Genomic DNA, 12,909 nt, shown 5'->3' on the forward strand with positions numbered 1-12,909 from the left:
TATGATATGGCCAATTCATGAATTGTGTATGTATGTAGGGGGTAAACTAAAAAATCAATAAAAACAAATAAAAAAAAAGGAAAGCCAAAACCAAAAAATGTTCCAGTTGTTTTATATTGATTTACATTGTAAGAGACCAGTCAAGAAGTTTAAAATACTCACATTTTAATTTTTATGAACATAGGACAAGTAAACTACTTTTATTTGATAACAACTTTCACTTCTTGTCAGAAAAAGATTCTGGTCATTTTAGAAAAATCTATTGGTTTCTTGATTTACTCACACCCTGCTTCTACTTAGCTAGCTCTTTTCCAGAGCAGAGGAGGAAGAAAAAAAGGGGAACCAAAAAAATTGTTGTTGCAATAGCGATGTTGCACTTATTTAGGGAGGAGTTCATTCAAGCAACATCTCTCACTATATACTTATATATATGAGTAAGAAATCTAAGGGGAAAAACATCTCAAGAATAGAGATCTTGGCTTATAATACAATGGGCACATTCTGAGTATTTAATTATTTAATCACAGGTAGTTCTTGGCTTCCAACCAGTCACTTAGCAATCTTTTGACATAATCCCATTCCCTGGGATTACTTACAGCCTGGATTCAAAATTCCAATAGTGGCCCTCCCTCAGTCACATGATCACACTTACGGATGATTGCAATGCCCTGCAGTCACAGTCAGCTACCATATGATCATGATTTTCAGTGCTCCCTGCCAGCTTCCCATAAGCAAAGTTTCTGAGGAATCCAGTAAAAGTTGCTTATGCTTTTTTGCCACCCATGGTCATTCATTATATAATTATTGAATTTCCAATCTTTTGCCCATTTTATTTTTGTAGAAAATATGTGACATAGGTAGAGTTGAAAGACAGTGCCTGCTCCTAGCAGAGCTTTAGAGTAAATGTCTGCATCAGTGAATATATTATCACATCTAATTAACAATCTCGTTACTACAGTCTACTAGCTCTCCTAGATTCATTCTTCCACTTAATTGTGGGGTGGGGACTTTAATTAGAAAAGCTCTAAAAGACCAACTCTTGGATCTTAAAATGTAACATTAAGAAATTTTTTTACAAATTTTGACTGCTAAACAAATCATAGGCTCCTAACCTTTAGAAATTCAGTATTTCCATTCCATTGTTAAAGTTGGGGCTTAAATCACTCCATGCTTTTGGCAACTCAAATGGAAGCTTTCTTAAAACAAGATGTTCATCATCTTTGGCCTAGCATCCATCATGTACCAAACCTTACCAGCTGGAAATTCTGAGAGTTGTCATTCTTACATCTACACAGCAATAGCAGAGGGAAGGTTGTTTCCAATTCTCATTTAATGTTATTTTTCCATTGCTGATATTTTTACACACACAGATGGATAATAAGAAAATAAAATATTTTTTTATTACAAGAGCCAGTTCTCTTGGAAAAATTTTCTACACTTTTAAGTTCTCAATAAAATTATTTAGCAGTGAGAATCAGTTGTGTGAACTGTGTCTTTGTGATGAGCTGAATTCTTTCAATATAGATTCAGTGCTTCCCACAGTTGAACCTCAAGAAAATTAAACTAGTTAAGACTAATTTGGGTTTCCTTTTAACTCAGAGCTTTAAATCCATCCCATGTATACCCCAGCCCAGTAATAGCGAACCTTTTTGGCACCGAGTGCTCAAACCAGAGCGTGCATGGAGCGCCAGAAACCCGAAGACCAGCTAGCCCAGTTGAAAAATCCAGCCGGATCTATCTGGCTTGTGCAAACTGGTAGTGCCAGCGGCAGGAGGCTCTACCCACTCGCCGGGATATCATTACATCCCATTTTTTATCTTCTGTGCATGCACAGAAGGCTCTGCATATGTGGAGAAATGCATATGCACATAACGTGCACACGCCCCCATGTGTACCAGTAGTGAAGGTAAGTGGATTTCACCACTGAGGTGGCCAGTGCGCGCCAGTCACCTGGTCTTTGGGTTTCCAGTGCACACATGCACACTGGCCAGCTGGTCTTTGCAAGTGCCAGAGCGCTGGAAACCCAAAAACCAAGTGACCAGCACGTGCATGCATACCAGTCAGCTGGTCTTTGGGTTTCCAGCACTCCAATGAATGCAAAGACCAGGTGGCCAGCGCACACGCACATGCTGGAAACTAGTAAGCAGCTGGTGACAGCATATATGTCCACAGCAAGGGCTCTGCATGCCACCTCTGGCACTCGTGCCATAGAGTCACCATCACAGCTCTAGCCAATAGAAACTCTACTTCCTAACAAACAGGAAGCAGCAAGTGAAGCTAAGCAGAATCACATCAGATACCTGTACAATTAGCACAGGGCCCCCCCAAAGCTGTGTACTCTCCCCACTTCTCTTCTCTCAGTATACCAATGACTGCATCTCCAACGATCCATCTGTCAAACTACTGAAGTTCGCAGATGACATAACCATGATAGGTCTCATTTGAGACAATGACGAATCCGCATACAGACGGGAGGTTGAATGACTAGCCTCATGGTGCGACCAGAACAATCTGGAACTGAAAACACTCAAAACCGTAGAAAAGGTGGTAGACTTTAGGAGAAACCCCTCCATACTTCCACCTCTCACAATACTAGACAACACACTATCAACAGTAGAAATCTTCAAATTTCTAGGTTCTACCATTTCGCAAGATCTAAAATGGATAGCTAACATCAAAAATGTCATCAAAAAAGGACAACAAAGAATGTTCATTCTGTGCCAACTCAGAAAGTTCAAACTGCCCAAGGAGCTGCTGATTCAGTTCTACAGAGGAATTATTGAGTCTGTCATCTGCATTTCTATAACTGTCTGGTTTGGTTCTGCAACCCAACAAGACAGACATAGACTTCAGAGGATAATTAGAACTGCAGAAAAAATAATTAAAACCAACCTGCCTTCCATTGAGGACCTAAATACTGCACGAATCAAAAAGAGGGTGATGGACTTCTGGTGGCGCCACCTTCTTCACTGAGTGCCTAATTAAGGTGCTCTGCACTGAATTTCGTAAAAGCTGGCAAAAACAGCGAAGAACAGCTGTTCGCCGGCTTCAATTTCTCTCCCTGGGAGAAAGGGAGAGGATAGAGCGGCGGGAAAGTGGTAGATCTCCCCAGGCTTTGTTTTGTTATGCAAAGCCCCGGAGGGTTGAGTCCCACTGTAATCCTACCAAGCTCCAATCTTCAGCGCGCTCCTGCAAAGGCAGGAAAAGAAGACAGTGTCCATCTCTGCTTAATTGATTTTTTCCTTGTGTATTTCTATATGTAGACGGAACAAGCGCGAGTGAACAACTACTGGATTGCAAGTATTTTTGATTTCCTGACTTCTACCTTTTAAAAAGAGAAATTTTCCTTTTTGCTTTAACTGATCGCTTAAAATGGCGTGTGAGAGGGAGTGAACGTGAATTGAATCGAAAGTGGAAACAGGTTGTGTAACTAAGAAGCTAAGAAATGCTACTTGTGGATTGTAACGAACTGAGCTTTCCTATACTTAAAGGGGAAAAGAGAAGTTTTTAAACTTAAATTTTGTGACTTTAAAAATTGAAATGGCTACTAAACCACCTAAGACTGCTGGCAGAAGGGGATCTGAAGTAGCTTTGGAAGATCTGATTAAAGAGCAAGGAAAAGTGTCTGAAGAGGGATTTAAGGAGATGATGGAAAAAATTATGGATAATAATAAAAAAATAAGAGAAGAAATAAAAGAAAATAATAAAAAGATAAGATATTTTGATGGCTTTTCAAGATTTGGCAAATAGACTGGAGGGGCTGGAGGAGGAGGTGCAAGAAATAGTCAAGTCAAACCAGCAATTAGAAAATAAGATAGGAGGGATGCAAATAAAATTGGACAAAAATGAAGATCAAGTGGTGGTGATGCAGTATAGAATGATGGAAGGAGCTCTGAGAATTAGGGGATTACAGGAAGAAAAAGGTGAAGATTTAAAAAAAAAATTATCAGAAGCCCTGGCCGAATTTATTGAACTTGATCCACAAGAGGTTGCCTACCAAATTGATAAAATTTACAGAGTTAATTCCTGGATTGCTAGGCAGAAGAAACTTCCTAGAGACATTGTGGTTTACTTTTTGAAAAGGACAGTGAGAAATCAGATTTTGCAAGTTGCATATCAGAAAAAGTTGAGAATAGCAGAACAGAAGCTGAAGGTTTTGAAAGAGATTCCTCCCAAGATGTTAAGGGATAGGAAGGACTTTATATTTTTTACAAAAGAACTTAAAAAGTACCAGATTCAATTTAGATGGGAAGTTCCAGTTGGTTTGACAGTGTATTATCAAGGAAGAAGATATCGTATTGATACTGTGCTTAAGGCCAAAGATTTTCTTTCTACTGTGCTGAAAGTTGAAATAGAAGTAATAGAACAAAGAATTCAAGAGACCCAAATGGTTGTGGAAGCTGAGGTGACCCCAGTGATGTTACCACAAGAACAAAGAGTGATGAGGGGAGCCCTTAAGCGTAAAGAAAAGGAGCAACAAACTCAGAGGATCAGTTTGTCAGGATCCTGCTACAGAAGCGGTGGGAGGAGCAAGGCCGAAGATACGGGAGGAAGATCTTCAGCCGATTGTTCAAAAATTTCAGGAGGCCAGTAATGGCAAATAAAATTCTGATTTGGAATGTTAATGGTTTGAATTCAGCTCAGAAGAGAAGAAAAATATTTCATTATTTGAAACAATTTAGAAATGATGTGATTTGCCTACAAGACACATATATTAAATCATCAGATAATAAATACTTAATAAACTCAAAATTAGGTAAACATTTTGCTGCCTCAGCTTTGGATAAGAAAAATGGTTTAGTGGTATATTTGAGAAAAAATATACCAGCCAAGTTAATAGAGGCAGATACTCATGGAAGATATATTGCCATTGAACTTATATTAGAAACAAAAAAGACCATTTTACAGAATGTTGTATGACAAGTTGATTCTATGGGATTATAAATCGTGTATTATATTAGGAGATTGGAATGGAGTAATAGATACACGAAAGGACAAGAGAATTTCTTCTAAGAAGATACTTGCACATGCAAAGCTGCCTAAATCCTTTTTTGAGATGATAGAAGATTTTGAGTTGAGAGTTGTATGGAGACTGCGGAACTTGGAGGAAAGAGACTATACTTTTTTCTCTGATAGGCATCAATCCTTCTCACGTAGTGATTTTATTTTAAGTTCTAATGATTTGCTTTCTAGGGTGAAGAAAACTAAGATATTTCCAAGATGTTTGTCTGATCATAGATGGAATTGGATGGAATTGCAATATGGAAAAGAAGGCAGAAGAACATGGAGATTAAATGAACATTTGTTTAGATATCAGGATAATGTAAATTAATGTAAAAAACAGATGAAAGAATTTTTTGATTATACTTTGAATAAGGAAACATCGATAGAAATGGTTTGGGACGCCAGTAAAACTTTTATGAGAGGTTTATTAATATATATTAATAATTGACAGAGAAATAAGCTACAAAGACAGCGTAGGTATCTAGAAGAGGAAATTTATAAGAAACAACAATTATTAATACATAATCCGCATGATCAAAAACTTAAAGATGCAATAAAGTTATTACAGAGTCAATTTAATATCATAATAGCTGATCAGGTGGCAACAAATATACAATATGCCAAACATAATACTTTTTGTAATGCAAATAGACCTGGTAGGTGGTTAGCATACATTTTAAGGAAAAAACAAAAACAACGCACTATAGAAAAAATAGAACATAAAGGTAAAGAGAGATATCAACAGGATAAAATTTAAAAAGCTTTTTTAGAATATTACACAAATTTATACCTTAAAGATAATATATTGAACAGGGATATTGATAATTATTTGAAGGAATATAAGGTTAAAAATTTAACTTTAAAACAAAAGGAAGAACTGAACCGGCCTATAACTTCTGAAGAAATTATTTTGGTAATTAAACAATTAAAAATGGGAAAAACTCCTGGTACGGATGGGCTTACAGTTAGTTATTATAGGAATTTACAGGATGAGATGTTAGGTCCACTTAAGGAATTATTTAATCAGATACAATTAGAAGGGGGAATTCCCCCCTCATGGAGAACCTCTTTTATTTCATTGATACCAAAAGAGGAACAGGATTGTTCTAAACCTGGGAATTATAGGCCAATTTCACTTTTAAATAATGATTATAAGATTTTTGTTAAAATAATAGCTAACAGATTAATGTTAATTTTGCAGCGAAGAATTCATATTGATCAACCTGGATTTATAAAAGGGAGACAGATGAGGAATAATGTTAGGCAGATTGTTAATTTATTGGAGTATTTAGAAAAGAAAAATTTTATTCCAGCAGCATTTATTTTTCTCGATGCAGAGAAAGCTTTTTATCGATTGCATTGGGATTTTTTATTTAAATTAATAGAAAAGATGCAATTTGGAGATGGTTTTGCAGATGACTTGGTGATTACTTTAACAAACCGTATAAATTCAAGTATATCTCTGTTGGAAATAATTGATCGATACGGGAAGGTTTCAGGGTTTAAGGTAAATCAGAATAAAACAAAAGTGATAATAAAAAATATGGCCAGACAATAGAAAGAAAAATTAGAGGAAATAACAGGATTTGAAATTGTAAAAAAGATTAAATATTTAGGGGTTTATATTACATCATCAAATGTGAAATTGTATAAGAATAATTATGAGGTTTTATGGCAAAAAATACAGAAGGAGTTGATTGTTTGGAAAAAATTGCAATTATTGTTGTTGGGGAGAATAGCTGCTATTAAAATGAATGTTTTATCTAGATTTTTATTCCTCTTTCAGATGATACCAATAATTAAGAAAGGAGGAATGGCAGATGGGAATTAATAAATTTATATGGGAAGGTAAAAAAGCGAGGGTTAAAATGAAAATAATTCAAGATTCTCAGGAAAGGGGAGGTTTAAAAATGCCCAATTTTAAATTATACTACGAAGCAGCTGCTCTCTCTGCAATAAGTGATTGGTTTAATTTAATGGAGGAAAGAATTCTGAATATAGAAGATTGACTTGCTATATGGATGGCATGCATATTTAATTTATGACAAAAAACTGGATAAGGCTTTTAAAAATTATGTGTTAAGAACTGCTCTTTTGCGTGTTTGGAAAAAATATTCTTATAAACTAAATTATAAGGTTCCTATGTGGGCAAGTCCTAGACATACAATAGAGAATATAAATATAGAACAGAATCAGGAAATGATTACATATAAAGATCTTTTGTATACTGAAAGAGGTAATTTGCAATTAAAATCTCTGCACGTATTAAAAGAAGAAGGAAAAAATTATACTTGGTTTCAATATGAGCAATTACATGCTAGATGGAAGGAAGATCAGAAAATTGGTATAGTGCAGAATGAGGAAAATTTGATAAAGCAAATTAGAAATCAGTCTCAGGAGCATATAAAGAGATTGTATAATGTGTTCCTTGAAATAGATTCTGAAAGGGACTTGGTAAAGGACTTATGATAAAGTGGGCGCAAAATTTTCAGGAGCCAATATTATTGGAAACTTGGGAAAAAAATTGGGTTAGAAATGTTAAATTCACGCAGGCACAGAATTTAAGGGAAAATTTTTATAAAATGTTTTATAGATGGCATTTAGATCCTAAGAAACCATCATGTATATATGTATATATGTATATGTGTATATATGTATGTATGTATGTATACATATATGTATACACATATATGTATATGTGTATATATGTATGTATATATATATGTATATATGTATATATGCAAGCAAAATGTTGGAGATGTAATTGTGATGACGCTACATATTTTCATATTTGGTGGACTTGTAAGGATATTAAGGCCTTTTGGATAAAAATTTGGTGGATTTTACAAAATGTTCTGAAAAAGAAGATAAAGTTCCTGCCGCAATTTTTTCTGCTGGGAATTATTACAGACTGTACAGTAATTGAGACTAAATTGATTTTAAATCTAATAACAGCAGCAAGATTACTGATAGGACAGTATTGGAAGAAAAAAGAAGTACCTACAGTAGAAAAATGGATATTGAAAGTTGCCAATTTGGCTGAGATGGCGAAAATCTCAGCCTTTTTGAAAGACAATATGCAAGAAAGATACTTAAAGGAATGGAAAAAATGGATTGACTATATTCAGATATCAGACTAAGAGTTATCAGACTGCCTTTGAATGATTAGGATGTATTATTTTTGATTATTTTGGGGGAAGTTAGGAACTGATGAGAATTGTAGGAGTATAATTGAGTTGGGAGGGAAAATTTTTTAGCATATGTTTGTTTTATTTATAACTATACCTTATGTTTGTTCCGGGAACTCAGGGGAGGGGGGGAGGGGGTTTGTGAAGGGAGGGGGAGGGGGAAAGGGGAAAAAATTTTGTAAAACTTTTTCAATTTAAAAAAAAGAGGGCGATGAAAATATTTACAGACCTCTCACATCCTGGACATAAACTGTTTCAACTCCTACCCTCAAAACGACGCTATAGAGCACTGCACACCAGAACAACTAGACACAAGAACAGTTTTTTCCTGAACGCCATCACTTTGCTAAACAAATAATTCCCTTAACACTGTCAAACTATTGACTAAATCTGCACTACTATTAATCTTCTCAGCGTTCCCATCACCCATCTCCTTCCACTTATGACTGTAACTTTGTTGTTTGTATCCTTACGATTTATATTGTTATTGTTTCTTGATTACTTATTTGTAGCCTATGACTATCATTAAGTGTTGTATCATTAAATGTTAAATTTGTACCCTATGACTATCATTAAGTATTGTATCTTGATGAAGGTATCTTTTCTTTTAAGTATACTGAGAGTATATGCACTAAGATAAATTCCTTGTGTGTCCAATCACACTTGGCCAATAAAAATTCTATTCTATTCTATTCTATTCTACTTAGCCTTTTGCTCATTTTATAGTCTTGCTGAACAGCTTAACCACAAATTATAGCTTAGATTTAAGATGTTTGTTCTAGAAAACAGGCAGCTGACAGAAATGCAAAAGCTAACATCTGTGATAGCTGTTGTGATGGTGAAATCTGAGAGAGAGAGTTATTAGTCCAAACTCAGTCTGACAACTTCATGACTAAATAGGGTATGACTCTGTGCCTGTCTTGTCCAATTGTCTAACTACTGCTCTAGGCCTAAGGCATGCAACTGACCCCTTCTGGTCTCTTGAATTTCCTCTCCAAACAGCCACAGTTAACTCAAGCAATGCCAGAGGATCGTTAATATTGTAGCCTCAAATATCTGCTAAGTACTATACTGCCAATCCCTGAAGTACATTAAGTTAGTTCTAGTCTCTTCTATATTAGTGTCTCTAATCTGCCATCTTCTTAAGTTCTCAGCTTGCATTCACAACTGCTTCAGCACAATTGTGTCATATCTTGCAGCAATAACAGGTTGTAATTTTGAGTCACTTGGTAGATAATCCACTACCACTTGTGTGATGGGTAGGAAGCCACCTACCAAATTCAAGCATCGTTCCATTGTTGTGCGACTATGATCCTGTGCTAGGAATTAAAAGTTAAAAACTGGTTCTACCACTGGAATTGATACTGATAGGGAGGTCCCTTCTATCTCCTTGTAGTATTATAGAATTTATACAATAAATTAAATAAATAAATACAATAAATTATATAAATACAATAGAACGAGTCCAGAAATATTTTACTAGAAGAGCTCTTCACTCCTCCGAAAACAACAAAATACCTTATACCAACAGACTTGAAATCCTGGGATTAGAAAACTTACAATTCCGTCAACTTCGACATGACCTGTGTTTAACACACAAAATCATCTACTGCAATGTTCTTCCTGTGAAAGGCTACTTCAGCTTCAATCACAATATTACAAGAGCAAAAAATAGACTCAAGCTAAATGTCAACCGCTTCAAACTTGATTGCAGAAAATATGACTTCTGTAACAGAGTTGTTAATGCTTGGAACTCATTACCTGACTCCATAGTCTCTACTCAAAATCCCAAAATCTTCAACCAAAAACTGTCTACTATTGACCTCACCCCATTCCTAAGAGGACTATAAGGGGCGTGCATAAGAGCACAAAAGTGCCTACCGTTCCTGTCCTATTGTTCTCTTCATTATATCAAATTAATATAGTTGATGCATATTTTTTTACATATATATATATATATATATATATATTCTTCAAGATATGTTGTTTTATCTATGACAATTGTTTATGTATACTGTTGTGACAAAAAGAAATAAAATAAAAAAAATTGACTTCCTATCTTATTATCAGCAATAAGTCTGCCTCACAATGCTGGTTCCGATTGCTACTGCCTGCATCTGACAGTAGTTTCAGCCCAATAGATTTTCCGAGGTCTCATTTAAGGAAGGCTGGCACATGCTTTTAAGTATCTCTTAGCTACACCACGCCCTTTGATCAAAACTCACAAGATTTTAAAGCACTGCAGCTTGCTAGCATCTGATGTCAGGTGAAACTTAGCCAATGTTCTTAAACTTAGCCAAAGGGGCATGCATAAGAGCACAAGCGTGCCTACCGTTCCTGTCCTATTGTTTCCTTTTGTTATATCCAATTAATATAGTTATTACATACTCATGCTTATTTATATATATATATATATATATATATATATATATATATAAATATATATATATATATATATATATATATATACACACACACACACACACATATATATGCCTATATATTGTTTAGTTATTTCATGCTTATGCTTAGATATACTAAATAAATAAATAAATAAAATATTTATTTATTTAAATAAATAAATAAAATAAAATAAAAACCTGATTTAAATAAACTGTGGCTTTCTGAGAAAAGAAAATAGAGCTCCACTGGTTTTGGGAAAGGCTGTTTTCCTCCCCTTTTTATTATCAGCTGCTCTCAGAAAAGTCTTCTCAATTTTTTTACTTGGATCTTCATTGCCTTCCTGCTCATGTTCATTGATAGCTTGCAAGTTGACATTTTTCTCCACTAATATAGTCTATTCCCCTTTCATGAAGGGTTCACGTTTCTTTCCTGCCAGGCATTCCAAAGCAGGAATCGCACTTTCGGTTTTAACAGCCTATCTTCCCTTTTACAACTACCCAAGAGACAGAACAGATGCCTTCACTGTGAGACTCTGAGACCGTCAACAATTTCGTCGGTCTGAACTTTTAAGGCACATACATTTACTTGCGTGCTTCTCCAGTGCTAGTTACCAATTCGAATAACAACTTTCTTCCCAAGACGCTCAGAACTATTCAAGGATCTGCAGAAAAGAGCACAGATCTCTCCTTTTCAGAGTTGCGTTTGGGCTGTTTGTAAGATGCTTAATGCAGCCCTCGTTGCCTCGCCTCACCTCGCCCAACAAGCAGCGCAACGAAGCGAAAGTCACTTCAGCCGTCTCACGCTTTTTTGCCAGGCCTAAGATTTAAATTCCTATGTCTTCGCAACCCCAGGGGCCTTTTTCCCTGTTCCCCGTCTGTTTTCATACGTTCTGTACACTCCCACCAACCTCGGGGCGCACTTCAAGCATACCTGCATGCGGACAGAGCTGGCGAAAGAAAAAATACCAGAGGCGGGGCGAGGGTCAGGGCCCATCAATCGGGCTTCCTGCGGGTGCGGCGAGAACTTGAGCGTCAAAGGAGGGGAAACTCCACGCCCTGCCTTTCCTCACTCGAAACCCCCGCCCTCGAGATCTCTGCCAGGACAGCCCTCCGAGTCCTCCCAATTGGCGTGGTCAGCCTCCCCGTGCCCTCTGCAGGACTGGAAGGACGCCGGCAGAGGTCCTCGCACCCGAAATTTTATGAATTTCACTTCATAGTATAGTTCTTGTTAAAACCAGCAACCCTTCCTAAAAACAAGTAGCCTGTATGTTTCTATAAAATTTAAACCTTACCAGTAGGTCATAGAATCATAATACGTAGCTTTCAAGGACTTCTTAGCACAACTAAGATTTAATGGAAACTTAGATTAACAGTCTCTCACAAGACCATATTTCCCCTTCTTTCCTTTTGCTCTTTGCAAAGCTAGGATGGGTCCCTTCTGAGACAAAAGCAATGTCCTCTCTCCTGTGGGTTGAGGCATCTTTTACAAACCATTGTCCAGTCTGTGGCTCGTTCTTGTCTCCCAAAGTCAAGTCAGATATCATTATAGATTGTTTGTTCTTTGTACACCTCCACTAAGTTTTGAAAGGTTGGCTGGTCAAGATCAGGGCATTTGTTTACAAAGATCCACATTGTTGGATACTCATACAACATGCTGCACAAAACCTCCTGAGACTGTTAAATCTATAAAAAAGATACTTTTGATCCATTTTATTAGGTACTGCAGCTGTATTAAATATCGTATTAAATATCTTTTTTCTTACAAGTTCCTTCTCACTAGTCTAAATCCCAGAATTGTTGTCCAATGTAGGGACATCTCTAATATGAAAAGGGAATTTCATCGATTTATAAATTATATATATTTACAAGACCAACAAAAATTCCCAGTTCAGTAATACAAATTTTAATGCAGAAAAATGAGTAGTGATTAAACCAGCTTTTTAAAAAGCTTGATGATTGGAGGCTGGTATAATAACTATCACAACAAAGTTAACATACCGTATATTTGGTCCTTGCTTAACAACCCTAATTGTTAAGATTGGGATAGCATTTCAGATAGGAAAATGGAGTGAGTTGAAGCACATGCTGTAATCATAAATGTGGGTGAGCTGCCAAATGTCCAAATTTTGATTACATAATGATAGGAGTGCTACAATGGCTATAAGGAGGATGGTCATAACTAGCATTTGTTCAGTGCTATTGTAACTTTGGTTGCTGAACTAACAGTTGTTAAACAAGGGCTACCTGTAATATCCAATCCACCTGTAGCTGGATTAAACTGGTGCAGAAACTTTCAGATTGAAGCACAGTTTGGA

The 12,909-nt window shown here is 36.2% G+C and overlaps 1 protein-coding gene across 6 annotated transcripts in view; it reads right to left on the reverse strand.

Annotated features, from left to right (window-relative positions):
* The window catches only part of NOD1 (nucleotide binding oligomerization domain containing 1), a 75,448-nt gene extending 63,776 nt beyond the window's left edge, over positions 1-11,672 (reverse strand). For 5 of the 6 annotated variants that reach the window (XR_009154806.1, XM_058179866.1, XM_058179864.1 and 2 more), the window contains exon 1: positions 11,526-11,672. Coding sequence is in view for 1 of the 6 variants with exons in the window: in XM_058179865.1 (XP_058035848.1) it covers positions 11,526-11,588 (63 nt within the window). In the remaining 5 variants the exon portion in view is untranslated. The remainder of the gene's footprint in view (positions 1-11,525) is intronic. The other variant, XM_058179865.1, reaches the window with a different exon arrangement.
* Positions 11,673-12,909: the final 1,237 nt, after the last annotated feature.

The sequence above is a fragment of the Ahaetulla prasina genome, chromosome 4 (assembly GCF_028640845.1).
Source record: "Ahaetulla prasina isolate Xishuangbanna chromosome 4, ASM2864084v1, whole genome shotgun sequence".
In the NCBI taxonomy this organism is placed as follows: Eukaryota; Metazoa; Chordata; class Lepidosauria; order Squamata; family Colubridae; genus Ahaetulla; species Ahaetulla prasina.